This window comes from Pavona decussata, unplaced genomic scaffold, assembly GCF_977016875.1.
Source record: "Pavona decussata unplaced genomic scaffold, jaPavDecu1.1 SCAFFOLD_119, whole genome shotgun sequence".
In the NCBI taxonomy this organism is placed as follows: domain Eukaryota; kingdom Metazoa; phylum Cnidaria; class Anthozoa; order Scleractinia; family Agariciidae; genus Pavona; species Pavona decussata.
The window spans coordinates 301,263-329,117 of NW_028145533.1; the positions used below are offsets into that span (position 1 = coordinate 301,263).

The window sequence follows — 27,855 nt, forward strand, 5'->3', positions numbered from 1 at the left end:
GCTTTATATAATAAGTGTACTAAATTTATTTGCATAATATTCTATTCTCGTGCTCGTGCTTAGTTGCACGTGGTGAATGATGGAAAGTGTCAAAGCAAGTTGGCCAACAAGGGCTAATTTGAGTGATATACAATTCGCTATTTGCCTAAGTTCAAAACAGGCAATGAACTTAAGCAATATTTGGTAGAAAATTATTCGGAAGAAATAAGTCAGCACTGTATTTTTTATTACAAAGAAAGAGAATGGTAAATTATTGATTATGGAAATGAGGTTATTGTTTAAACACTATCCACAAATCCGTTGGGTCTCATCGTTCACGGTTTATGCTTTTTAGGTGTCAACGTTTTTGCAATCGAGTGTCACTCGATTGCAAAAACATTGACACCTAAAAAGCATAAACTGTGTATATGCTCAGAAAGTAAATAAATCAGACCGCAAGAATTTTTTTTACGAGAGATCAATAGAATTTGCCTGTACATTGTATACAGTTGTCCCAACTGAGAAGGTTGACAAATAGATTCTCCTCGGCGATTGCGTTGACAGATTTGAAATTGATGTACTGTGAATTAGACCTTTTTGTGTCCTTGAAAACTTTGAGTCAAAAAAAGTAAAAATAATGTTCTTATGCTAAATTCGTTTTAGCATAAGAATATACGGGCTGGTCGGAAAACGAGGGTCCCGGGACACAGACCGAAATCACGAGCCTCAATGTTCTCCCACCACAACGTTTTTTTATTATTAATTTTTTTAAATTTTTAATATTTATTTAATTATTTTACATCCCTTCAACAAGGACCAAATTCTGGTAAAAAAAGGTTTAAAAAATGGACAAATCCCCCTTATGTATGGTAGGGAGAGCGACAGTAACTGTCGCCTCAGTTTGTAAAAGTGCTATTGGAAAGTAGAATAGTAACAACGAGTCTAGAATCGCGTTTAAGGCAAACGGAAAACGTGATATTCCCGTTTATATTTTCTTGAAAACAAAAATTACACAAATGAGAATAGTACAAAAATAATCGTGACCTTTGACGCGAAAGGAGAACTTTTGAATTTTATTGAGAAACTGAAAACAGCGAGCGGCAAATGTAGGGTAAACATGGCCACGTGGCCATTTCTGCAGTTTGCCATAAACGTGATTCTAAACCTCTTTAATATCTATATACAATTCTCGTAGTTATTTGTCGACAAATAAACAAAGCTCATTGTATTTTTCTAAAACTGAGAGCTGCATTACAGTAAATATTTGCACTGAAAGCGGGGTCTATTCCTGAAATATTTGACGGTATTCCCTTTACCCTTTCCGGCCTAGTTGTAGGGGGGGGGGGGGGGAGTGTTTGCACAAACTGGAGGGCTAAGTTGAGCATTAATTGTTGTTTTAATATTACGGCAACCGTCAGCGATCTCTGTAGCCGATCATCAAATTTTTTCTGCATGGGCAATCATTTGGTGCCCATGGCAACACGGTTTCAATAGCATGTTTGCCCAATTTTGAATGCTTTATCATTTTTCAGAAATGCCATAATTAACCTCGTCACGTTGACTTTTTACTTGGTTTTCGGCGGTTTCCGAGCGAAATTGAGAAATATACAGATCATCGCCGTCTTCCCCAAGTCCCCACCTAAATATGAATGGGGTTAATGCATTGGTCAGAAATTTCTGATTCGATAGCTACAGCTCCTTGTCGTGTAGAGCAGGGAAACTTTGATCAAGGGTGAGCTTCACTACTAGTTTGATTCCAGTAAATATAATTATATACTTTCCCTTATCTACACGCATTTGTCGCTATCCAGGTTTGTTTTCAACCTAAATGTGAAGTAAACATCTACAAACACTTTCCGAATTCTGAGGTCGGTAAATAATGTTTTTAGTATGTGACAAACCACTTTGGAGCAAAAGACGCGGGCGCGAAGTCCACGACATTGCAGGGAGGTGAATTTAGAATACTTTCTGGAGGTTGATCAACCAATCAGTGCGTGGAAAACACTAGCCACTGGATTGGTATAATCTTGTCGGGTGTATATGTCCTTCTGCCTATTGCATGCCAAAACGTTCGTCATCGATGGGTTCCTATGTGACTTTTAAGCTACGGTTCCAAAAATCTTGATTAATTTTAACGAGATGCCAGAAGCCTTGAAGGATTAATGAAACAAGTGTCCTGTAAAATAATTTGTTCATACTTTGTATTTGCCTGAGGTGACTTAATATGGCGAGAGTAAACTGACGCAAAATACCAAATACATTAAGGAAATGGGCACGGCCGATGTAAAAACTATTAAAAGGGATAACATCGATCAACCAGGAAACAATAAAAGTCTCAATATAAAACATACGACAGTGGTCCATTATAGTCCGTGAGTGGATTGGGTCAAGGAGATGATAATTGGTCAGGTCATCGTTGCTCGGCGGCCTTCTGTTCCTTCTTGTTCTCGTGAATCGAGGCCCTTCAGTTCGCGGCTAGTTTCTCTGTAGTGCTCAAGGCGCATTGAATATCAAACCATGTGGACAACATAAGCTTTACTATTCTTTTTATTTGCCCATGACAGTAAGATAACATTCACTACAGCCTTTACACTGATAGATTAACACTTAATCAGACAAACCTACATCGTTATGTGTTAGCCCATCTTCATCGTAGTTCTGTCAGCTTTGTCTGTATGAAACATGACTTCATGAACATGAAGTGAAGTGTGTCGTAAATCGTCAAACTACTTCAGTTTATCGTTGGTGACTTTCTGACGAAGACAGAACAAGCGCTCAACCAAATCCATTCAAAGATCATTATAAGATAAGTTCACTCGAATCATCGTCAGATAAATCTGCCATAACTCTTCTCCTCCACGCATCACTTTGAACTGAATCGATTACAAGTAAACCACGTTCACGCCTATTTAGCCATAGTTTTGTCCATTTAAAACGTATGCTGTACACCGTTTATCGTTTTCGCCTCAACTTTTTTTGCCGCACGCGAAATCAGATTCTTGGCATGCACATGCATACGCAGGCCCAAAAGCAGTTTCTTCTACGTGCATGTCAATCAAACGAATTTTTTTTCTGAGCCGCTCTGTTGCACTGTTGTTTTGAGATTAGCTAAATCGGTGCCGGTGAACTTATGTCATTTCTTATTTAATTTGTACATCCCAGATAATCCCATGTTTCCTCGAACCCGTTTATTCTGTCGATGAGGCGTTTCTCAGAAGTGCCATATCGAGCAGTCTGTTGTTCGTCTCATTCTTTTAAGCGTCGGTGATTTTTGTATTTTAATATTATAAGAAGGTAGTCAAAAATGACTTATTACTATGCTTTACTAGATCAAAGGAACTGAAAGTAATGTTCTGGGAACCTTTATGGACTTTTGATCAAAATTTCATTTTAACAATGAACTAAGGCGAGTCAGTAATAGCGGCTATCTTGAATCCATTAACAACTCTCAAACTTTGCTAACGTTTTCCGAGAAATCAAGGGTGCTGCAACTGCAAATTTAAGTCATGAAACATCGGGCCTCTGGCCAAATATACTTCTGTCCACAGTACAAGCACTGTTGAGAAAAAACGTGCAGATTCTGGTCAAGAAAAGCGAGTTCTGTTTTGTAGTGGGTTTTTTTTTTTGGTTTTTCTGTGCGTTTATGCTTTAATAGTCCTTCTGTGGGCCTGCCTCCCTCAACGAATAAATTTTCCTTGTTGAAACGACTTTTTCTCGCTAGCGGATTTAGCAATTAGTTTATTTTTTTGCCACATGTATGTTTAAGTTGATCATGAGTTTTTCAGTACAGGGTCGATCATAATGTACCTTATCACACCAAACCGTTCATTTGGCCAATCTTTCAAGATCAGACAGGACAGTTACGCGCGAAACACACAGAAACAGGCTTCAAGCTATATAATCTGTTGCTGCATATCTCAAGATTTTATTTACAACTTATATTTTCTACTATCTTTCAACTTTTTGTCATTCTAACATTATATTTCGATATATCGGGGTATAATTCGCGCTCAAGTTATTAGTTTCCTTTTTACTTCGCGAAAACATAGAGTTTGGGAGCTAAACTTCTCATATAACCAGGTGTTCACATCTAAAGAATTTATTAGCTTTATGTATTTGATTTGTGTCAAGTCTAAAGTAATTTAAACTTGAAGTTTGAAATTGCCCTCTTTCTAACTGAACTTTAAATTTCTAATCTTGTAAAATGACAAACTGTATAAAAAATTCCATTATCGAAAGAGAAACTTCCAGGTCAATTTTGGTTAATTGAACTGAGATTGAAAAATGTCTTTTATACAAATCAGATGAAAACATCGTAGCCATGAAAATTAAACTCCGTTATTTTGCATCCTGTGTGTTATTAATAATTATTATTTTTTTAGCGGTAAGTAAACGGCATAAGTAGTTGAGCATCATCTTCCTCGTTTTTTAGCAACATTTGGCAGAAAAAATGTGTAAATTCTATAAACTAATCGTTTCAGTAACTATAAAAGTAAGTATGCGGCTGTTAATTTTTTTCCTTTATTTGGCATCTTTCAGTCCAACGTTTGAGCTTGAAATTCTGTAGACATGAAGCCGAAAAACATAAACATTCAACTACAAATTGAAGCATTTTGATGGCATTCATTTCGATATTTTAAACTCGGGGGGCTCGGAGGTAACCACCCAACCATTACTCTTAGACAAAATTGCTGAACTGATAAGCTACATTAAAAAAGACTTTTGCGAATTACAGTAAATAGTCATAATTTTAAATTTATTTTTGCAGAGCGACTGACCATTACGTTCAACAAAATAAACATTATCAAAATGTTGTTCTATTCAATAACTACGGCTTAAAACTTTATTGAAGAGATTTAACGGACTCTTAGGAACCAAGATGAACCAGAATCGCTATATACTTTCACGAGGGAGTACACAGCCTGAATACTACCCGGCCTTAAATGCCGTCAGTAAAGTAAGATGCATTACTGCATAAAATGTTGTTAACATCGTATTTAAGACGTTCATGAGATTGCATAGCCTGCTTGGCAGGCGCTAGAAAGGGGAAGGGAGAGGGGAAAATTGGGCGCGCGAGAAACGCGCGGAGCGAGGGAGAGGGGGAAAGGAAGCGCCTGCAGCGAACCCATTGTTTAGTTCGTCTCGCCCCCTCATTAATATGCAAACGGCCAACATTTGCGACGGTCTGCCTGTCAAATGCCAGCCAATAGAATTATTGCTTACTTTCGCCGGAACCCAGAGTGCGTGAAATAATGAATAAACACAAAGCGGTATGGCCGATCGAAAAGAATTACGTCTGCTGTTGCGTACAGGATTTCGATAATTCTTTTCCACAGTGGTGTTAGTTTTAAAGACTTTGGGCGGTTAAACCACCTGGGTGTTTGTATGTCCCACAAATCACCCCGAATGGGTGAGAAGTTTTGATCACAAGGCGATTATTTGGCAGAAATCAATCGAGTGCAATAAAATAAGTACTGTTCAATCAGCGAGCTTTTCCGACAAATTACACGTAGATAAACCCATACTCTTCACTTCAAAAATTTGGTCGTTAATAATGCTAGTAAGAGGGCAAATTACTAGCACAGAAGCAGTTTGAGTGTGGCCATTGCGATTTCTATTTTCTAATAACACCAGCAACTGGAAGATAAGACTCTTTCCGAAAGCCGTCAGTAAAACTGCCACCAAGTCTTTCTTTCCATACAGTTGTTTCACCGCTTTTCTCTGTTCATCTTTCAAGGTTATTTTGCGACCTTTATCTTCTAACTCCAGCAAGATTTCCTTAAAAATTTGCTCAAACTTGGCTTCCCTGTCTCTTTCGAGTGCATCTGTCATCTTCACCGTTGATTTTCAGTCTCAAATGGCTTCCAAAACATCTGGACCAATCACAAGGTCGTATCAAGCAATGATTGACGCATAATTAATAAACGAACCAATGGCGATTTTTCGTTCGCCGACGAACGAGAAAGACGAAATAAACAATGGGTTCGCTGCAGGCGCTTCCTTTTCCCCTTTCCCTCGCTCCGCGCGTTTCTCGCGAGCCCAATTATTCCCTCTCCCATCCCCTTTCTAGTGCCTGCCACACAGGCTAGAGATTGCACTTAGAGCTCATGCCACTAGGTATTTTTTTTTTTTTTTTTTTAAGTAACGCTCTGAAAGCGAAGCATACATCGTCATGGACAATAATTAATTATTAACGGTGTACTTCGAGCCGTAAAATACCAAATACATTAAGGAAAAGGGGCTTGGCAGGGAACAAAAAGAGTCTAAAGATAAAACACTCGGCATTGGTCCGTTATAGCCTGTGAGTGGACTGGGTCAAGGTGATGTCATCGTTGTTCAGCCGCCTTCGGTTCCTTCAAATTCTTTTGAGTCGAGGCCCTTCAGTTCACAGCTAGTTTCTCTGTAGTGCTCAAGGCGCATCAAATATCAAATCATGTGGAAATTAGCTTTACTACTCTTTTCATTTGCTCATGAAGGTAAGATCACATCACCACGACAGTCTTTACACTGATAGATTCATACCAGTCTAGACAAACCTACATCGTTGGTGCATGGTTTAGTGTATCTTTATCGTAGTGCTGTCAGTTTTGTCTGTATGAAATACATGACTTCATGAACATGAAGAAAACATACCATCACATTTATTTCATATGAAGAAAAGTGTTTCGGAAATCGCCAAATTACTTAAGGTTTATGTTGGTGTTTTTCTGACAAAGATAGAACAACCTCTCAACCAAATGCAGCTAAAGATCATTATAAGAAAAGTTGACTCGAATCATCGTCAGATACAACTGTCATAGCTCTTCTTCTCCACCCATCGCTTTGAACTGAATCGATGTTCACGCATATTCAGTCATAGTTTACTCCATTTAAAAGTATTCTTCACTTTATCGTTTTCGCCCTAACCTAACGTTTTTGTTAAACGCGAAATCAGATACTTGGCCTAAATTACGCAGGCCCACGAGCGGTTTCTTCTACGTGCATATCAATCAAATTATTAAAAAAAAGTATTTTTCTGAGGCAATCTGTTGCACTGTTGTTTTTAGATTAGCTAAATCGGTGAAATTTCATCATTTCTTATGCAATTTCTACAAGCCAGCTTATCCCATATTTCCTTGAACCCGCTTATTTTGTCGATGAGGCGTTTTTCGGTAGTGTCATATAGAGCAATCTGTGGTTCGTTTAATCCTTTTACACGTCGGTAATTTTTTTGTATTTTAATGTTGCTTAAGTAACTAGGCAATGACGTTTTATTCCTATACTGTTAGATCAAAGGAACTGAAAGTAATGTTCTGGAAACAATTTATGGACTTTTGATAACAAATCCAGTTTAACATTGAACTAAGACAAAAAAGTAGGGGACGATTATTATAAATCATTAACAACCCTCCAACTTCCGAGAAATCAAGGATATTGTAGAAGGCGTTATGCAAATTTAAGTCATGAAACATCATGCCTCCGACTAAACTTAAACAGCTTCTGTCCACAGTACAAGCATTGTTGAGCAAAAAATTGTAGTCTATAGTGAAGAAACGAGAGTTCTGTTTTGTAGTTTTTTTTTTCTGTGTTTATGCTTTAAAGGGCATGTAAACCTCCAAAACGCGAATTTTTCTGGTCAAATAGTCATAAAGTACACATTTTCAGAATGCGGAATCTGTAACTCTTTTTTTAAAACGAGCGCGTTTTCAGTTGGAAAAGGCCGATACAAATTCGAATCGCCCGCCATTTTGATTACGCCATCTTTTCCGTGACGTCACGAGTGGATCTCTGCTGACAGGAAGTGAACATTCTCCCTTCCCGACCTTTTGTAATACGCACGATGTCTACATAAATTCTAGTAAATATTCATTTATTCTCTTTTTCCAATATGGTAAAGCGCTGTGTCGTCCAGTTTTGTGGCATTTAAACAAAACAGGATATTGCACGTGTAAGTTTCCAGGAGACTTCAGTCAAGGCGACAGTGGATTAAATTTGTTCAAGTCTTGAAGCGGGATGATTTTATAGAGCCGACAAAACATTCAGCAATTTGTGGCACTCATTTCCCATCGGACTGCCTCGAGGGTGTATATATATATATGAGAAATGGGTTTTAAAAAGTAGACGGATTTAATTCCCAGTGCTGTACCGACAATTTAACAAACGCCACAGCAGAAAGCCTCGTCAGAAATGCGTAAGCGAACAATGGAAAGCGAGGAAACAGAGCAGACGGCTGGGAAATCTAGTAAGAGGTCACGAGAAAGCAGAGCTATATCAAAATTTGCAATCGCTTCGGAAATAACGCCAAGACAGTAAGAGACGCTTGTATTAAATTGTTCTTGTATTTATAAATAGACACTTTCACATTTATCATTCTTTTTGACATGTATCTCTTTAATGTGTCGACATACCGAAGAAACCTCAGTGAAAGTTGGAATCGAACCCAAAAACGGCATAAAATCAGGGCAATCTGTTATAAATAAAAAAAAAGGTTTTATTCGTCTTTTTCGTATGTTTGGTTGCGTTAACTCCGTGTACGAAGAACCAAAATCCGCTAGAAATGTACTCCGTATTTTGTTGACCTCACAGGACAGGAGCGCAGCCATCACATTTTTGCCGAGATAGCCCCAACACCAACGAACGGCAATGTAACGAAATTTCCTACACGAGACAAAAGGAATAACTGATAACTGTGCGATTCCCTATAAACTTTGTGATTTTACAGTGTGCTGTTCACAGAGAAAGGTAATGTGATAAGTGTACAAAGTAAACAAATTCATGTCCTGTACGATTGTCTGCGGCATGCTGTTGTCGGAATGCGTAATACGCAGTTTTAAGAACCCAGACATCAAGGCAATTGTTCCGAAATCCTGGATGCTTGGTTATACAGTGCATTTGCACTGCTGGTTCCTGGTCCTCTACCTTTCGCCAAATTTGGCCGATTTCTACACAGCGAACGCTCTCGTGAGTCGTTGTTTCACACCATATTATAACAAGAGAAAAACAACAGCATTAATAAACAAGATTCACGGTAACTTTCTGTTAAAAAACTCAATTTCTGTCTTTCAAAGGCGCAAAAATCATATAAATGCGAATGAATCACAACTCGAAACAATTACCAGTCTGTCTTTCCAAGACGATTCGTCTCGCTTTCGCCGTCTTCTTCATTTGATTCAGGCTGCATATCACGCCGAACTCTGCGTGGCTCAAAGCGAAATGGACCAGCTCCGACATCCACGCCAGTTTCTGACACTTCACCAACATCACTGTCGTACAAATTACATTCATTCGAGCTGTTTTCATCGGATAAAATCTCCTCCGAACTGCTACTATTTTCTCTCGCTGCCATGATAATTACAGTGGTATTCTCAAATTGCGCAATGTTTGTGTTCAACCGCTAACGTCACGAGCACTCGCTATTGTTTTAACCGGAAGTGAACTTCCTGCAGTAAATGTCGTTTTTCTCCTTAAATATTTCGAATTGGCAAGAATAAGTCGCAAAACTGTTTTTAGCACCACTTTTTACGTAATATGAGATAAACTTGTGTTTGGGGGTTTACATGCCCTTTAATAGTCATTCTGTTGGCCTGCCTTTCTCAAAACATAAGTATTCCTTGTTGAAATAGCCCGTTCTCGCTTACGGATTTAGCGGTTAGTTTAGTTTTTCGATCCATCAGTATGTTTAAGATGATCATAAGTTTTTCAGTACAGGGTCGATCATAAGGTACCTTATCACAACAAAGTATTCATTTGGCCAATCTTTTAAGCTCAGACAGGTCAGCTGCTCGCGTGACACAGGCTTGAATTATCTCAAGACTTTATTCACAACTTATATTTTCTACAATCTTCCACTGAACTTTTTGTTAGTCTAAAATCATGATTCTATTTGAATATATTGCGGGAATAATTCGCGCTCCAGTTATTAGGTTCTTTTTCTCTGCAAAAACGTAGAACTTGTGAGCTGAATTCCTCATATAACCCGACGTTCACATCTAAATAATTGAATAGCTTTCCGTATTTGATTTGCGTCAAGGCTAAAGTAATTTAACTTAATGTTTGAAATCGTTTTCTTTCTAATTTGTAAAATGAAAAACTGTATAAAAAAAATGCTATTATCGAAAGAGAAACTTCAAGGTCAATTTTGGTTAGTTAAAATGAGATTGAAATTAGTCTTTTTCATAAAAAATTAAGCAGAAAACATAGTAGCCACGAAAATTAAGGCTTGTCTTTCTGCATCAGGTGTATCAATAATATATAACACACAAGAGAATAGTAGTTTTCGCGCGCGCTGATTGGCTAGCTTGGAAGTGATTAGCCAAGTACTATTCACCTCCGAGCAGCCGAAACAAGATGGCTTCCCGTTTCTCCACGAAGAGGAAATTATTTCGATAAACGAGGCGGCTGTTAAAAATAAAAATACATAAAAGGTAACAAAGTTTGGTTTGACGGCATAAAATGGTAAGTTTTTTTAATCTTTTCAATCTCATATTCTAAAGCGTAAAATGAAAATACAATCCACTGTTTAAGAAAACTGCCGAGCACTAAAATTACAATGCAAACAATGAAACATCTAATGTTTTTCAGCATGATTTTAACAACAAGATGAGTTTCACAGAAAAATTGAAGAAATGACACTTTTGGAACTTCGAAACAAGTGTCTCCAAAAGTTTTATTTGTCTGCAAGAAAGCGAGTCGGAACTTTCTACAACAAGAAATCGCTAACCCGCGTGGCACGCGAGATTTTAAAATTTCATACCATGTGTCGGTATATTGTCGGAAATAAAATAATTTTTTTGTCCGCTAGTTATTCAGCGTGTGTGGTATATACCTAAACAATATTATTCACCTCAGTGTCGGTGAAGGTGTTGGATATTTGACTTCGGTGAATAATTGTTAATTATTACTTTTAGCGAAAAGTAAACAGCGTAAGTAGTTCATTTTCATCTTCCTCCTTCCTTCAGCAATAGTTGGGAGAAAAAAGACGTAAATTCTATATACTAATCGTTTCAATAATTAAACAAAAAACGGCTGTTGATTATTTTCCGTCTTTTGGCATCTTTCTAAATTAAGCTTGAATTGCTGTAGTCATCAAGCAGAAAAGCATAAAGATTCAACTACAAAGTAAAGCATTTTGATGGCATTCATTTCGATACTTTAAGCTCGCGGGGAGAGAGAACCTCTCAAGCATTGCTCTTAGACAAACTTCCTGAAATGATGAGCTAAATTAAAAAGAACTTTGAGAATTACGCTCGACTACCGTGTTGACGAATTGCTGCTATTTACAGTAAATGGTCATAATTTTAAGTTTATTTTGTGCAGAGCGACTGACCATTGCGTTCAACAAAATAAACATCATCAAAGGGTTGTACTATTCAATAACTACAGCTTAGAATTTTATTGAAGAGATTCAACGGAGTATTAGGAACCAAGATCAACACTGAGAATCACTGTATACTTCCACAGGGGAGTACACAGGCTAAATACTACCTGGCCTTAAATGCCGTCAGTTAAGTTGGATGCCTTACTGCATAAAATGTTACTAACATCGTAGTAGAGACGTTCATGAGATTGCACTGGGAGCTCATGCCACTCCGAGTTTTTTTTTTTTTTTTTTTTTTTTTTCTTTTTTTTTAAGTAAGGCTCTGAAAGCGAAGCATACATCGTCATGGACAATAATTAATTATTAACGTTGTACTTCGAGCCGTAAAATACCAAATACATTAAGGAAAAGGGGCTTGGCAGGGAACAAAAAGAGTCTAAAGATAAAACACTCGTCATTGGTCCGTTATAGCCCGTGAGTGGACTGGGTCAAGGAGATGTCATCGTTGTTCGGCCGCCTTCTGTTCCTTCAAATTCTTTTGAGTCGAGCCCCGTCAGTTCACAGCTAGTTTCTCTGTAGTGCTCAAGGCGCATCAAATATCAAATCATGTGGACAACATTAGCTTTACTATTCTTTTCATTTGCTCATGAAGGTAAGCCAGTCTTTACACTGATAGATTCATACCAGTCCAGACTGAAACCTACATCGTTGGTGCATGGTTTAGTGTATCTTTATCGTAGTTCTGTCAGTTTTGTCTGTATGAAAAACATGACTTCATGAACATGAAGAAAACATACCATCACATTTATTTCATATGAAGAAAAGTGTTTCGGAAATCGCCAAATTACTTAAGGTTTATGTTGGTGTTTTTCTGACAAAGATAGAACAACCTCTCAACCAAATGCAGCTAAAGATCATTCATAAGAAAAGTTGACTCGAATCATGGTCAGATGCAACTGTCATAGCTCTTCTTCTCCACCCATCGCTTTGAACTGAATCGATGTTCACGCATATTTAGTCATAGTTTACTCCATTTAAAAGTATTCTTCACTTTATCGTTTTCGCCCTAACCTAACGTTTTTGTTAAACGCGAAATCAGATACTTGGCCTAAATTACGCAGGCCCACGAGCGGTTTCTTCTACGTGCATATCAATCAAATTATTAAAAAAAAGTATTTTTCTGAGGCAATCTGTTGCACTGTTGTTTTTAGATTAGCTAAATCGGTGAAATTTCATCATTTCTTATGCAATTTCTACAAGCCAGCTTATCCCATATTTCCTTGAACCCGCTTATTTTGTCGATGAGGCGTTTTTCGGTAGTGTCATATAGAGCAATCTGTGGTTCGTTTAATCCTTTTACACGTCGGTAATTTTTTTGTATTATAATGTTGCCTAAGTAACTAGGCAATGACGTTTTATTCCTATACTGTTAGATCAAAGGAACTGAAAGTAATGTTCTGGAAACAATTTATGGACTTTTGATAACAAATCCAGTTTAACATTGAACTAAGACAAAAAAGTAGGGGACGATTATTATAAATCATTAACAACCCTCCAACTTTGCTAGCGTTTTCCGAGAAATCAAGGAAATTGTAGAAGGCGTTATGCAATTTAAGTCATGAAACATCATGCCTCCGACTAAACTTAAACAGCTTCTGTCCACAGTACAAGCATTGTTGAGCAAAAAATTGTAGTCTATAGTGAAGAAACGAGAGTTCTGTTTTGTAGTTTTTTTTTTTCTGTGTTTATGCTTTAATAGTCATTCTGTTGGCCTGCCTTTCTCAAAACATAAGTATTCCTTGTTGAAATAGCCCGTTCTTGCTTGCGGATTTAGCGGTTAGTTTAGTTTTTCGATCCATCAGTATGTTTAAGATGATCATAAGTTTTTCAGTACAGGGTCGATCAAAAGGTACCTTATCACAACAAAGTATTCATTTGGCCAATCTTTTAAGCTCAGACAGGTCAGCTGCTCGCGTGACACAGGCTTGAAACTACATAATCCGCTTGCTGCATATCTCAAGACTTTATTCACAACTTATATTTTCTACAATCTTCCACTGAACTTTTTGTTAGTCTAAAATCATGATTCTATTTGAATATATTGCGGGAATAATTCGCGCTCCAGTTATTAGGTTCTTTTTCTTTGCAAAAACGTAGAACTTGTGAGCTGAATTCCTCATATAACCCGACGTTCACATCTAAATAATTGAATAGCTTTCCGTATTTGATTTGCGTCAAGGCTAAAGTAATTTAACTTAATGTTTGAAATCGTTTTCTTTCTAATTTGTAAAATGAAAAACTGTATAAAAAAATGCTATTATCGAAAGAGAAACTTCAAGGTCAATTTTGGTTAATTAAAATGAGATTGAAATTAGTCTTTTTCATAAAAAATTAGGCAAAAAACATAGTAGCCACGAAAATTAAGGCTTGTCTTTCTGCATCAGGTGTATCAATAATATATAACACACAAGCGAATAGTAGTTTTCGCGCGCGCTGATTGGCTAGCTTGAAAGTGATTAGCCAAGTACTATTCACCTCCGAGCAGCCGAAACAAGATGGCTTCCCGTTTCTCCACGAAGAGGAAATTATTTCGATAAACGAGGCGGCTGTTAAAAATAAAAATACGTAAAAGGTAACAAAGTTTGGTTTGACGGCATAAAATGGTAAGTTTTTTTAATCTTTTCAATCTCATATTCTAAAGCGTAAAATGAAAATACAATCCACTGTTTACGAAAACTGCCGAGCATTAAAATTACAATGCAAACAATGAAACATCTAATGTTTTTCAGCATGATTTTAACAACTAGATGAGTTTCACAGAAAAATTGAAGAAATGACACTTTTGGAACTTCGAAACAAGTGTCTCCAAAAGTTTTATTTGTCTGCAAGAAAGCGAGTCGGAACTTTCTACAACAAGAAATCGCTAACCCGCGTGGCACGCGAGATTTTAAAATTTCATACCATGTGTCGGTATATTGTCGGAAATAAAATAATTTTTTTGTCCGCTAGTTATTCAGCGTGTGTGGTATATACCTAAACAATATTATTCACCTCAGTGTCGGTGAAGGTGTTGGATATTTGACTTCGGTGAATAATTGTTAATTATTACTTTTAGCGAAAAGTAAACAGCGTAAGTAGTTCATTTTCATCTTCCTCCTTCCTTCAGCAATAGTTGGGAGAAAAAAGACGTAAATTCTATATACTAATCGTTTCAATAATTAAACAAAAAACGGCTGTTGATTATTTTCCGTCTTTTGGCATCTTTCTAAATTAAGCTTGAATTGCTGTAGTCATCAAGCAGAAAAGCATAAAGATTCAACTACAAAGTAAAGCATTTTGATGGCATTCATTTCGATACTTTAAGCTCGCGGGGAGAGAGAACCTCTCAAGCATTGCTCTTAGACAAACTTCCTGAAATGATGAGCTAAATTAAAAAGAACTTTGAGAATTACGCTCGACTACCGTGTTGACGAATTGCTGCTATTTACAGTAAATGGTCATAATTTTAAGTTTATTTTGTGCAGAGCGACTGACCATTGCTTTCAACAAAATAAACATCATCAAAGGGTTGTACTATTCAATAACTACAGCTTAGAATTTTATTGAAGAGATTCAACGGAGTATTAGGAACCAAGATCAACACTGAGAATCACTGTATACTTCCACAGGGGAGTACACAGGCTAAATACTACCTGGCCTTAAATGCCGTCAGTTAAGTTGGATGCCTTACTGCATAAAATGTTACTAACATCGTAGTAGAGACGTTCATGAGATTGCACTGGGAGCTCATGCCACTCCGAGTTTTTTTTTTTTTTTTTTTTCTTTTTTTTTAAGTAAGGCTCTGAAAGCGAAGCATACATCGTCATGGACAATAATTAATTATTAACGTTGTACTTCGAGCCGTAAAATACCAAATACATTAAGGAAAAGGGGCTTGGCAGGGAACAAAAAGAGTCTAAAGATAAAACACTCGTCATTGGTCCGTTATAGCCCGTGAGTGGACTGGGTCAAGGAGATGTCATCGTTGTTCGGCCGCCTTCTGTTCCTTCAAATTCTTTTGAGTCGAGCCCCGTCAGTTCACAGCTAGTTTCTCTGTAGTGCTCAAGGCGCATCAAATATCAAATCATGTGGACAACATTAGCTTTACTATTCTTTTCATTTGCTCATGAAGGTAAGCCAGTCTTTACACTGATAGATTCATACCAGTCCAGACTGAAACCTACATCGTTGGTGCATGGTTTAGTGTATCTTTATCGTAGTTCTGTCAGTTTTGTCTGTATGAAAAACATGACTTCATGAACATGAAGAAAACATACCATCACAATTTATTTCATATGAAGAAAAGTGTTTCGGAAATCGCCAAATTACTTAAGGTTTATGTTGGTGTTTTTCTGACAAAGATAGAACAACCTCTCAACCAAATGCAGCTAAAGATCATTATAAGAAAAGTTGACTCGAATCATGGTCAGATGCAACTGTCATAGCTCTTCTTCTCCACCCATCGCTTTGAACTGAATCGATGTTCACGCATATTTAGTCATAGTTTACTCCATTTAAAAGTATTCTTCACTTTATCGTTTTCGCCCTAACCTAACGTTTTTGTTAAACGCGAAATCAGATACTTGGCCTAAATTACGCAGGCCCACGAGCGGTTTCTTCTACGTGCGTATCAATCAAATTATTAAAAAAAAGTATTTTTCTGAGGCAATCTGTTGCACTGTTGTTTTTAGATTAGCTAAATCGGTGAAATTTCATCATTTCTTATGCAATTTCTACAAGCCAGATTATCCCATATTTCCTTGAACCCGTTTATTTTGTCGGTGAGGCGTTTTTCGGTAGTGTCATATAGAGCGATCTGTGGTTCGTATAATCCTTTTACATGTCGGTAATTTTTTTGTATTTTAATGTTGCTTAAGTAACTAGGCAATAACTTTTTATTCCTATACTTTGTTAGATCAAAGGAACTGAAAGTAATGTTCTGGAAACAATTTATGGACTTTTGATAATAAATTCAGTTTAACAGTGAACTATGAGAAAAATGTAGGGGACGTTTATCATAAATCATTAACAACCCTCCAACTTCCGAGAAATCAAGGGTATTGTAGAAGGCGTTATACAAATTTAAGTTATGAAACAACATGCCTCCAACTAAACTTAAACAGCTTCTGTCCACAGTACAAGCACTGTTGAGCAAAAAATTGCAGTTTCTGGTGAAGAAACGAGACAGTTCTGTTTTGTAGTTTTTTTTTCTGTATTTATACTTTAATAGTCATTCTGTTGGCCTGCTTCGCTGTTGTTGAAATAGCGCGTTTTCGCTAGCGGATTTAGCGGTTAGTTTAGTTTTTTGATCCAGTTTGTTTAAGATGATCATAAGTTTTTCAGTACAGGGTCGATCATAAGGTACCTTATCACAACAAACCATTCATTTGGCCAATCGTTTTCTTTGATAACAGTATTCTATGCTGAAAGGTTATCCTGTATAAATATTCGATTATTATATTATTTCAAGATCAGACAGGACAGCTGCTCGCGTGACACAGTCTTCAAGCTACTTAATCCGCTTGCTGCATATCTCAAGATTTTATTTACAGCTTATATTTCTACAATCTTTTAACTTTTCGTCAATCTAAAATCATGATCCTATTTAAATATATTGCAAGAACAATTCGCACTCAAGTTATTAGGATCTTTTTCTCTGCAAAAAACGTAGAACTTGTGAGCTGAATTGTTCATATAACCAGAGGTTCACATCTAAATAATTGATAAGCTTGAGGTATTTGATTTGCGTCAAGCCTTAAGTAATTTAAACTTCATGTTTGAAATCGTTTTCTTCCCATCTTTCTAATCTTGTAAAATGACAAACTCTTATAAAAAATTCCATTATCGAAAGAGAAACTTCAAGGTCAATTTTGGTTAATAATTGACCTGAGATTGAAAACAGTCTGTTTTATAAAAATTAAGCAGAAAACATCGTAGCCATGAATATTAAAGCTCATCTTTCTGCATCCAATGTGTTATCAATAATATATACCACACAAGCGAATAGTACTTTTCACGCGCGCTGATTGGCTAGCTTGGAAGTGATTAGCCAAGTACTATTTATCTCCGAGCAGCCGAAACAAGATGGCTTCCCGTTTCGCCACGAAGAGGAAATTATTTCGATAAACGAGGCAGCTGTTAAAAATAAAAATACATAAAAGGCAACAAAGTTTGGTTTGACGGCATTAAATGGTAAATTATTTAGTCTTTTCAACCTCATATTCTAAAGCGTAAAATGAAAATACAATCCACTGTTTACGAAAACTGCCGAGCACTAAAATTACAATGTAAACAATGAAACATCTAATGTTTTTCAGCATGATTTTAACCACAAGACGAGTTTCATAGAAAATAGATATTTCATATTATTATTTAAAATTTAGTGGTATACCGTGCAGTAGCAAATCGATAAAAACGCTATCCCGCCAGTGGCGATATCATTTTTATCCACACATGTGTGATATCATTTTTGACCAATCAGCTCGCAGTATTTTCGCACGCTGTCAAGCACTTGTGGTTTTCCGAAGGGTTTCCGCCGTTTGGCTGTCGTTTGGTCTTTTGGAAGTTTTTGAGTTGGTCTTTTTGGGAGTCGAAGTTAAGTTTATTCTAAAATGAAGACAAGCTCAAGCAGATTTGTCGACATCACATATAAGAAACTGATCGAATTCGTAGAACAAGAAAATCCGAAAACAAGGAGAAAAAAAGCCTACGACGTCGAGTTGCGTGAGGGTAGTTGAAAGCAGCGATGAAAGCTAGGACGGTATGTTCAGATTTACTTGTTACTGTAAGCCAAATTTCTAACCATATTTTATATGTCATTTTATTATATGGCCGTGTCTCAAAAGGACTGGAAACGATCAAATTCAAGAACTTAATTGGCTAAAATCGATATCGACGGCGGTCTAGATTTTCCATACTAGACCGGCATCTAGACCGTTCTTATTGTAACATTTGTCCTCAAAACATTACAAAACAAAAAAAGAAAAAAAAAATGGCTTGTTCCTGTTAATACAGTACTAAATGGAAGAACCAGTAGCCCTGAACGTGGAAGGAGGTAGAAAGAATGAGCAAACGTTGGCAAATTTGAGTCCAGCAGAGAAAGCTACGAGCAAAGATGAAGTCGAAATTGAGAAGTTTTTGCCAGCGCAAAAATCAAAAAACACTCAATACAAGACTAAGAGCGACTTAAACGTATGGAAGAAGTTTTGTGAGTCAATAAAAGAGTCTAGAGCAACTGAAAACATACCTGCCAATGAGCTCGACCTTCTTTTGTCTAAATTTTTTATCTCCGTTCGTAAACAAGATGGCACCGAAAACGAACCGTGTACATTGAGCGGCTTCCAGCGAATTTTTCAACGCCACTTGCATGAAGAAGGAAGTCTAATCAACATTCTTAAGGGTAACGAGTTCTCCAAGTCCAGAGAGGTTCTTGCTGCCAAACGAAAGAACCTGGTTCGCCAAGGAAAAGGAAACCGTCCAAATGCCACAAGAGAGCTAACTGAAGCTGAAGAAGATGCACTTCTTGAAAATGGCCAGTTCGGTGTTCAGGATCCTAAATCATTACAAAGGGCTTTGTGGTGATTTCTTTCCCTCCATTTCGGCTGGAGAGCTCGAGATGAGAGCCGGTAAGCTGTGTTGGGGTGATGTAGGCTTCGCCAATGATCCAGAAACCGATTCTGAATACCTTGTGTGGAAGTCAGAAAGAGTCAGCAAAACACGCACGGGACAAAATGGCGGCCATCAAAGAGCCTTTGATCCGAAAGCGTATGCAAGCAAAAACAAGTCAAGATGCCCAGTTGAATTTTACAAAGTGTTTCGAAGCCATCGTTCCGAAGCCATGTTAGATCCAGATGTTCCTTTTTATCTCGCCATAAATCACCGACGAAAACCAAGTGAGAAAGTATGCAGAAGTATGGTAGCTGGAAAGGCCCCTTGGAAAGAATGAAATTGGCAAGTTCCTCAAAGACGCCTTTGCTTCAGCCAAACTCGATGAAACAAACAAGAAGAAGGTTTCTAATCACTCCGTTAGGAAGACCAGTGTTGGACGACTCCTCGAAGCAGACGTTAAGCCAAATTTCGTTGCACAGCTAAGTGGTCATAAAAATTTGAAAAGCCTCGACAGCTACCATTCAGCATCTCTCAAGCGACAGCGAGAAATGTCTACTATCTTGAATCGTGGACCAGATACATCCACTCAGTTCGAAGAAAACCAAGTCAGTGCCTCCACAACAACTCAGCAAAATGTCTTCACAGTCCAATAAATCCAACCTCAGGCATTTTTTGCCGGAGCACATATTGACAAGTTTGAAGGCTGCACATTCAACATTAACGTTTTCTGTGGCGATCAGTCAAAGATCGCAAGGCTGAATGAGAACTGATCGCTGAGCGATCGCGGCACAGACAGGCATTAAAATTTGTTGCACTTTTGGTCGCATTTTAGAAAATTTTCATTGAGCCTGCAGCAAAACAACGGTTATTTTGTCTTTATTCATTGACGAAGTTTATACAAGGCTGTAGCTATTTTTGTCCCGTTTGCACTGGAGACTCGTGACAGAAGTAAGCCAGCTAAATGCTTGAGCCCGCGCAGGGGAACAAATAAACTTTTTTCCTTTTGATTTCCTGTTTGGCCATGTAATAAACATCTTATTAACCGAGCTAGATCGGTCTGTATGAGAGAATCTTGTTCTCGGTCTCTGGTGATCTCCCATACAGACCTCCCGCTCGGTTAATAAGAACTAAATAGCCACGAGTAAAAGCGTTCAAAAACTGTGCATCAAAGATTCCAGCTAATCTGTGTTTTCAGTGGCAAATTTCTGTTTACTTTTCATTATGAGCTATTAGCTTATATAGGAAGCACCTGTTTACTTCCATTGAGTTTTATGTGAAGTTACATCTCTCACAAACATTGCTTATTTTTAATGTCTCAAAATACCAACAATATACTATCTCTATGTTACCCAACTTTATTGCCGTGTTAGGGTTAAGCACTTTTAACGTACTTTTATTTCTCGTTATCATCATTTCCACAGCTTAAAAAAGTCATTGAAGAATCTTTTAATCAATATGGCTTAACCTGTATAACTAATGTGTGTAATTTATCCTTTCTTTATTTATTCTTCTATAACTTTCTATCACCATACAGGATGGGGAGGGGAGATATTCCGTTTATCTTCAGACCCTGTAAGAGCATTTGCAGGGTCAAATGCTTTGTTTCAATGGACCCTCGAGAAACGGTTAACGTCAAGGCCTGATTTCCAAGGAGTGGTGTTTGGAGTTTGGAAGAATGGATACGTCGCTTCATATATCCTTTCAGTAACAAAGAATGGTGGGATTATTACGAACCCTGCGCTCAAAGAAGAGGCACCGTCACTGGCTGGCCGTGTGCAATGGAACGGAGACTTGTCAAAATCCATTGCAGCTTTCCAAATCTCGCATATTAGTGCCTTAGACCAGATGAGTTACGGAATGCGACTAGAATTTGGCGATATGGAAGATTCTCCGTCAGACTTTCTTAGTCTCCGCGTTGAAGGTAAATTAAAAATGCATTTTTGCGGGGATTTTTGCAGTGTGTTGGAAAACACTCTAACAAATAATTAACAAAGCATTTTTATCCAAAACATGATAGTGGTCTTAATTAGAGCACTCAGAGCAAACCATCATGTGATTTATATAAAAATAATTAGTTAACTTATTTCCGATTTTTATGGCATTCGTTGCCAAACATATCTGAGCTTGTTAGATAACTGTTAACAGGACTAGACAATTAATCTTTCACGTTTGTAAAATTAATGTGTTTTAGCAAGTATCAAATTAAGGTAAATTTTTATCCTCTAAGCAATAATAGACAAGTTAATCAAAGATTAGATAAGGCTTATATGTATTGTTAATTTAAGAAGGAAATTATTGTAATAGCCGACACAAATGTAATTATTACTAAAAATGTCATTTTTTTCAATACAGAGGAGGGAAAGTCTGCGATCACATCCGCACTCTCACCACCCCTGTCATTAGCACTAGGGGGGAATACTTCTTTCCAATGCGAGTTCCACGTGGGCGATGAAGACAAACTCGTCTACGATGGAGTTGCTGTTGGAATCTGGGAGCGTGGGGGAATCTACCTTACTTTACTAACTCTGACGAGGAATGAAACCATCATCATCAACCCGAAACTCGATCAGGAAGTGCCAGAATACCAAGGACGAGTCCACGCCAAGACGTGGTTCAACAAGACCAGCAATACTTCAATGATGTCAGTCAAAATAAAAGATGTAAGAGAATCCGACAGAAGATCGTTTGGATGCACCATGTACTTTGGCCCCTACAAAGGATCGCTCGGTGCATACCTCCAGACACACGTGAAAAGTATGTGGTATTTAGTTGACGTAGATATTCCATTTCAACTTGATCGTCACTTTGGAATCTTCCTCAAGTAATTGATTGATGAAACAAAGCCAACGGTCAAACGGAATTTTTGTAGTGAATGGGTAAATATTGACTCTCTCAAACTACTGATTCTGCTTACCTCATGATTTCTTCTCTTTTTTATTGTAATTTGCATCTATTATTTTAAACTTTTAGACTCAAACAGCTATAAACATTTGTTCTCGAGTCAATTTAAATAAGAACAACAACAACAACAACAACAATAACAATAACAAAACAGGAATTATCTTGCAAAAAACGCCGTCCTATGTCTTTTTTTTGTTGTTGTTGTTGCTGTTGTTGTTTTGGGAAAAACGCAGCACATTCGAATTTAGTGTGAAAAGTGACTGACTATTTTTACGCAGGGTTCTTTTGCTATCCCTTTGGCTGTGCTTTCTCTTTTAGCGCGCTGGGATTGGATTCTTGGCAGGGGAGTGGGGGAGATGTATTACTGACGTCCAAAGATATTTCCCTTGAGGTCCATAACGGAAAGCGATGGTGTCATACCACGCGGGAATTACATCATGAATTGAAAATGGTGGTCATCTTGGATTTCTCAGAAAAAAAATTAACCAAAAAGTAATCAAAACGAAAAATACGAAAACGATAAAAAAAGATGAAATTCGCTGTAAGAAAGTTAAATTTTTTTATAATAAAAATAGTGATGTTCCGATCATTGCGAAATCTTCCTGTCAAATATTGGTTGCCATGGTAACAACAAATTGAGCGAACCCTAGTATGCTACACCAAATCGTTCTCAAGGTCTCTTTTCGTTTGCTCAAATATTAAAAACGAGTTATGCTCAGACTATGAGGGGGAAAGAATCCGCCCCCCCCCCCCCCCCGCCCCCCGGTCTGGACACGGTCTATATCATTGTTTGTCTTTTACCCTTGGTGTCCGTGATTTTAATTTAGATCCCAGGAAACAATACGAGGGACAAATTAAGCAGAAATCTTTCCATGTGCGAGTTGGTGAACATGTGCAGTTTCCCTGCCCGGAATTGGCAAAGGCTATTCAACGGGATGGTGGATTCAAATACGTGACTTGGTCATACTGTTACTCTGAAATCTGTAACGACGAACATACAAAGTGGGCATGGATGGCAGGACTGAACAGCACGGGTTTTATTAAAGTGAAAGATACAGGTACAAAACTTAACAATTAAGTACCATAACCCAGTGCTTTGGCGTTTTTTTTTTTTTGCATGTGTGTGTGTGCGGTAGGGCGTTCAAGTTATTGTAAATTCAAAGGCATCATATTAAGCCCCTATCGATTACTTTACATGCGTAAAGACCAACAAAATAGACCATTTCCGAGTTCCTTTGAACCTTATCATCAAAGAGAGGCTTCGTACATAGTTTTCATTATCATATGCAAAAAATAAGCTTTCCCTCATTAGCAACCTAAACTCATATAAAAAGCTTTGCACTTAGTCTCGCTTTCATAATGATGTTCAAAAGAACTCAGATTAAACAAAGTGAAATTTAGAAGCAGAAGAAAGGATGAATAAAAAGTTTCAAATTTTTATACATTGAGGTTGGAATTAGAGCTCTTACGGTTTCAGCACTTTATTTATATAATTTCTTGTGGTGGCGTTTGGAGTAGTGGTATATTTAAGATGATAAGAACTGTGAAAAAAATTCGTCTATTAAAATTACAAATACGTGTAGGTTCCAAGTGAATGTAGATGTTTGTTTGTATTTCTGTTTATTCACTTAGGTCCTTATGCGAACCGTACAAACATGTTTGTGAATGGCACGCTGGAATTGAACAATGTAAAAACCAGTGACAACACAGATTACAAGTGCACCGTAAGGAAAATCATAGATTCCACTTCGCCAGAAAGGCACTTTGTAACTTTAACTGTTGATTCCCGTGGTAAGTAAATGTTTATATCAAGTCATGAGGCTCGCAGCTCATTTTTTGATACTTTAAACTTACTTTTCTTTAAAAGTATGGCATAATTTCATGACCTCAACGCCAGAGCTTCTGTATAAGTCATCCATACAAAGAACAAATGCAAACGGAAAATATAGCTTAAAACGCATATGATATATCGTTCTCTACCTTGGAAAACAAAAGAACTGTTAAATCAACTGAAGTTAAGCGCTCTGTAAGCTTTTAGAGCTACGATGAATTAAATATAAGCTCGGGCTGACGTTAATTTGAATTTGATTCGAACTGCAACACAGGACAGCAGATATTACGGTTTGAACCTGGTTCTTAGTTCAAATCGAAGGCGAAAAAACACGACATACAGTGAGTTCTAACAAATTACGAATTACGGGAAATCAAAAGTACCTCTTAATTTCACAAAAAAAGCATTGGTAGTCACAAAGGACGTATAGAGTGTGTTCACGGCGGCCCGTCTTGGAAAGCAAAACAATAGAATGATTTTCCTTTCGGAAATAAGTTTTATTTTTATGCAAATATATTTCATTGTTTGGCTCCTCCAACATGGCCACCGTGAACGCACCCTATATAAAGAAAAACCAAAGTGTCCGCTTTAACAAAAACTACAGGTCTGCTACATATCAATTATTACATAGCTTCATGTGCTCATGCGCTCATGCGACACCGAGGGAAACTCTTGTTCACAAGCCAAAAACACTATGGGACCTAATTCCGCGTCTAAAAAAACAGAAAGCCTCAATGTAAAAGCCATTTTTTTGTCTTCACCAGTTTAACACGGAAAGCCAAATAAATTTAAAAGAAAATTCATTTTTCAAATCGCCATGCTTAAACCTAAGGAAACAGCTAATGCTTATTCAACTCATTTATTCTTGTTTTTTTAACTCACCTTGTTTAAACCACTAGCTTAGCTCTACTACTCAACATATAAACTACACAGAGCTCAAAACCCATTATACGCTCCGCCAAAGGGCTAGCGCTAAAAACTATATGATCTTTTTGCAATGCCCAATTCACTTTATCAACTCAGCTGATTAAACTAAGTATTTGCATTTATTTTTTAGTGCCACCCAAAATTACCTCAAAAAGCAAAAGGGAAGTCACTGAACATGAAGGGAAAGTGCTTTTGTTGAAGTGCAAAGCGGAAGGAGTTCCTACTCCCCTTGTAATCTGGAGAAAGGATGATCTTGTAATTCAAAACCATACTGGTCAGCATACTAACTTAATGCGTGAGAATGCCTCTGAAGCAGACGAAGGAATATATGTATGCGAGGCTTCTAACTCTGCTGGATCTGACAGATACAGGGTTGAAGTGAAGATAATACCATTGCCGAAAGGTATGGAATACCAGTAAAAGATGCAATACGCTCGAGTTAATAATTTGAAAGAAAGTATTTATTTGGCAAATCGAGCGCAAAGTAATTAAATCAAACTACAGTTGTACCACTCGACCTCCCCCCCACCCTCCCCCATCCTCCCCCCACCCCTAACCTTCTTCCCCATGATACGCACGTGTAAACTATCGACTCTACTCCCAGCTGTCTAAAGAAGATTAACATACTTCAGTTATCAACAATAAAGCAAATTTCCGAAGAAGTAGACGCGTTTGAGTGCAGGTACAAAAAAATAACAACAACAACAACAGCAACAAACCAAGCAAACAAAAAATAAATAAATAAAAAATAACACGCAGCAAACTGTGCGCGTGTGACTCATTGCATTGACCTGGCCGACTGCTACTGATTCCTCACCCATAACATCTGTTAATACTTTTACAGAGCCCTAGAGGTCTGATTTGGCGGCTCCAACAGTATTTAATTGTATTGTGTTTAGCTAGGTATTGGGTTCTTATCGGTGTAAAATGCGACTTAATTTAACTTAAGTCAGTTTTTCTTAAGCCACCTACTGACTTGAGATCCCGGCATTTTATTATTATTATTATTATTATTATTATTATTATTATTATTATTATTATTATTATTATTCGTTCTTCTTCTTGTTCACAGAACCCAAAGAAAAACCCACAGAACCCAAAGAAAACGTTTCTAAAACTGGACTCGGAAAAGGCGCGATAATTGGCATTGTATTCGGCTCTATCGGCGCCGTATTCGTCATCGTCATCGTTATTGATATCTGGTACTGTTTTTCTAATGACCGTGGCATAACATATCTGTGCCACCAATCCTGCTGCCGCGATAGGCGCAAATGTAAGTATAACTTTTGTTTTCACTTGTTAATCCGTTTACTAGCACGTTATTAGCGTGGTAGCGACGCAGCTATGGTTGCTGCAATGATTTAAAAAAAAAAAAAAAAAAATCACGTTCACCAGCTTAATAGAATTGTGTTTGCATACAACGTACAAGGACTGTATAATTATGTTTCTTTGACTGTGAAGTTGTGAGAGTACTAACGTCATCATTTTATCCTGTGTTTGGAGATATAAAACTGTTATTTCTTAACAATCAGCCTCATATGAACTTTGATATCCAAATCGCCATTGTGCAAACATATTTATTGTCTCCGAAAACTCGCTCAATTGAACTCTTATTGCGTTAAAAACCCCATCCTATTCTTAATGGAACTGCAAAGTATTTCATTGCCACTTACAATATCCTCGCTACAGATGCAGCTGCAAATGGTACGGCCCAGGGAGAAACGGATGGGTAAGTTTTCAACAATAATTTGCCTTATTTTGTTTGTCTGAGCTCAAATTAAAGGCTTGTTTTCAAGAGAGACGCAACGAAAGATTGGTACAAACATTGTAAAAATAAAAGGATACACACAAAAGCAGTAACTTTAAACTTTGACCACCATATAATGGCAAATATTAATATGGCGGACGCAAGAGACATCCTCTCTTGGCGAGCACCAGTATTTTCGTGAACTTGTGTTCCTTCCTTAACTTTCCAAATGTGATCCTTCGAATCAAAGTGCTAAGCATAAGCGCGAGCACGAGAAGATAAATCTTAGTACGGGAAATTAAAATTCATAAGTATAAACAAGCCCTTAGCTTTTCTCCATGGTTTGGAGACTAGTGCTAAACGTGTTGTTAATTGCCAAACTCTATCTTCCAGGGAAGAAAGGGGTGAATGCGATCCACATCCACTGTAACAGTGTGTCTGCATTTCACATCAAAGAAAATCTCCAGTATATAAATATTAATGTACGGTCTTGCGTCCAATTTCGTGAATCGCAGCACCTCAGAAGGCTAGGTGTACAGAAGCGGCACCACACGACGGATAGACGTTTGTTAATTAATGGAAACGAAGAGCATGTGGACTTGAATATATCACTGAATGAAATTATCGGTACACGGTCCCTTACTCATGTTGTGTACAGTCAATGCACAAAGTAATATACGGAAAATATAAGGAGTGTCGTAGCATGACGTCTTAGGTCCGTATAAGAATTATTATACGTCAGGGTATGCCAAGAAATATACGGATTTTATACACTTGTACCAGGTTCTCTATACACCACTACAAGATCTCAAATGTATACTGGTCATTAGACACTCCTCATACACCGGCGTCCCCATGCGTCGTATCTCCTTATGTTTCATGCAGTGTATATATCAAGCCAAGCTATGCGTGCTATGTGACCTACCTTGCTGTCCAAGATTCGTTCTGTAGTTCTGTAGTTTTAGAGTGGTTGCACTTGAAAAAGCGATTCATAGATTTCTTATTGTATTGTTTCTACCAAGCAACAGATCGATGGCCTTCAAATAGCATCCGTAGAGAAACTTACTAGCGTGGAGAAAAGCTTTTGGTTTCTTTTCTCTTCTTTTCTTTCTTTCTCTCTTTCTTTCTTTCTTTCTTTCTTTCTTTCTTTCTTTCTTTCTTTCTTTCTTTCTTTCTTTCTTTCTTTCTTTCTTTCTTTCTTTCTTTCTTTCTTTCTTTCTTTCTTTCTTTCTTTCTTTCTTTCTTTCCTTCTTTCTTTCTTTCTTTCTTTCTTTCTTTTCCTTTTGTTCTCAAAAACAACAGCAAGAAGAAGAACAACAACAAAAAATACCAAACAAAACACGATAAAAACAAAACAATAAAAAAAAGAAAGAAAGAAAAACATGGAAGGAAAAGGAAAAAAGAAACCTAGTAGAGTTTGCCGACCTTGTTCTACTAATATCTATTCTTTATATTTATGCAAAACACTGATGAAGTGATTTATATTCCATATTCAAAACATTACTTAAGATAAGCTGCCCTGAATGA

General features: G+C 37.4%; 2 protein-coding genes across 2 annotated transcripts in view; both read left to right on the forward strand.

Moving 5' to 3' along the window:
* The window catches only part of LOC146469738 (uncharacterized), a 51,209-nt gene extending 23,564 nt beyond the window's left edge, over positions 1-27,645 (forward strand). The window contains exon 10 of the mRNA XM_085122908.1: positions 26,860-27,645. The gene's annotated coding sequence lies outside the window, so the exon portion shown is untranslated. The remainder of the gene's footprint in view (positions 1-26,859) is intronic.
* LOC146469740 (uncharacterized) lies at positions 15,265-27,645 on the forward strand. Its single transcript, XM_085122893.1, has 9 exons — positions 15,265-15,446; positions 20,457-20,843; positions 21,275-21,676; positions 22,651-22,881; positions 23,456-23,614; positions 24,712-24,984; positions 25,654-25,854; positions 26,271-26,310; positions 26,722-27,645. Exons 1-9 carry the CDS (start codon positions 15,401-15,403, stop codon positions 26,756-26,758), a joined length of 1,776 nt encoding a protein of 591 aa, XP_084979019.1. The 5' UTR covers positions 15,265-15,400; the 3' UTR covers positions 26,759-27,645.
* Positions 27,646-27,855: the final 210 nt, after the last annotated feature.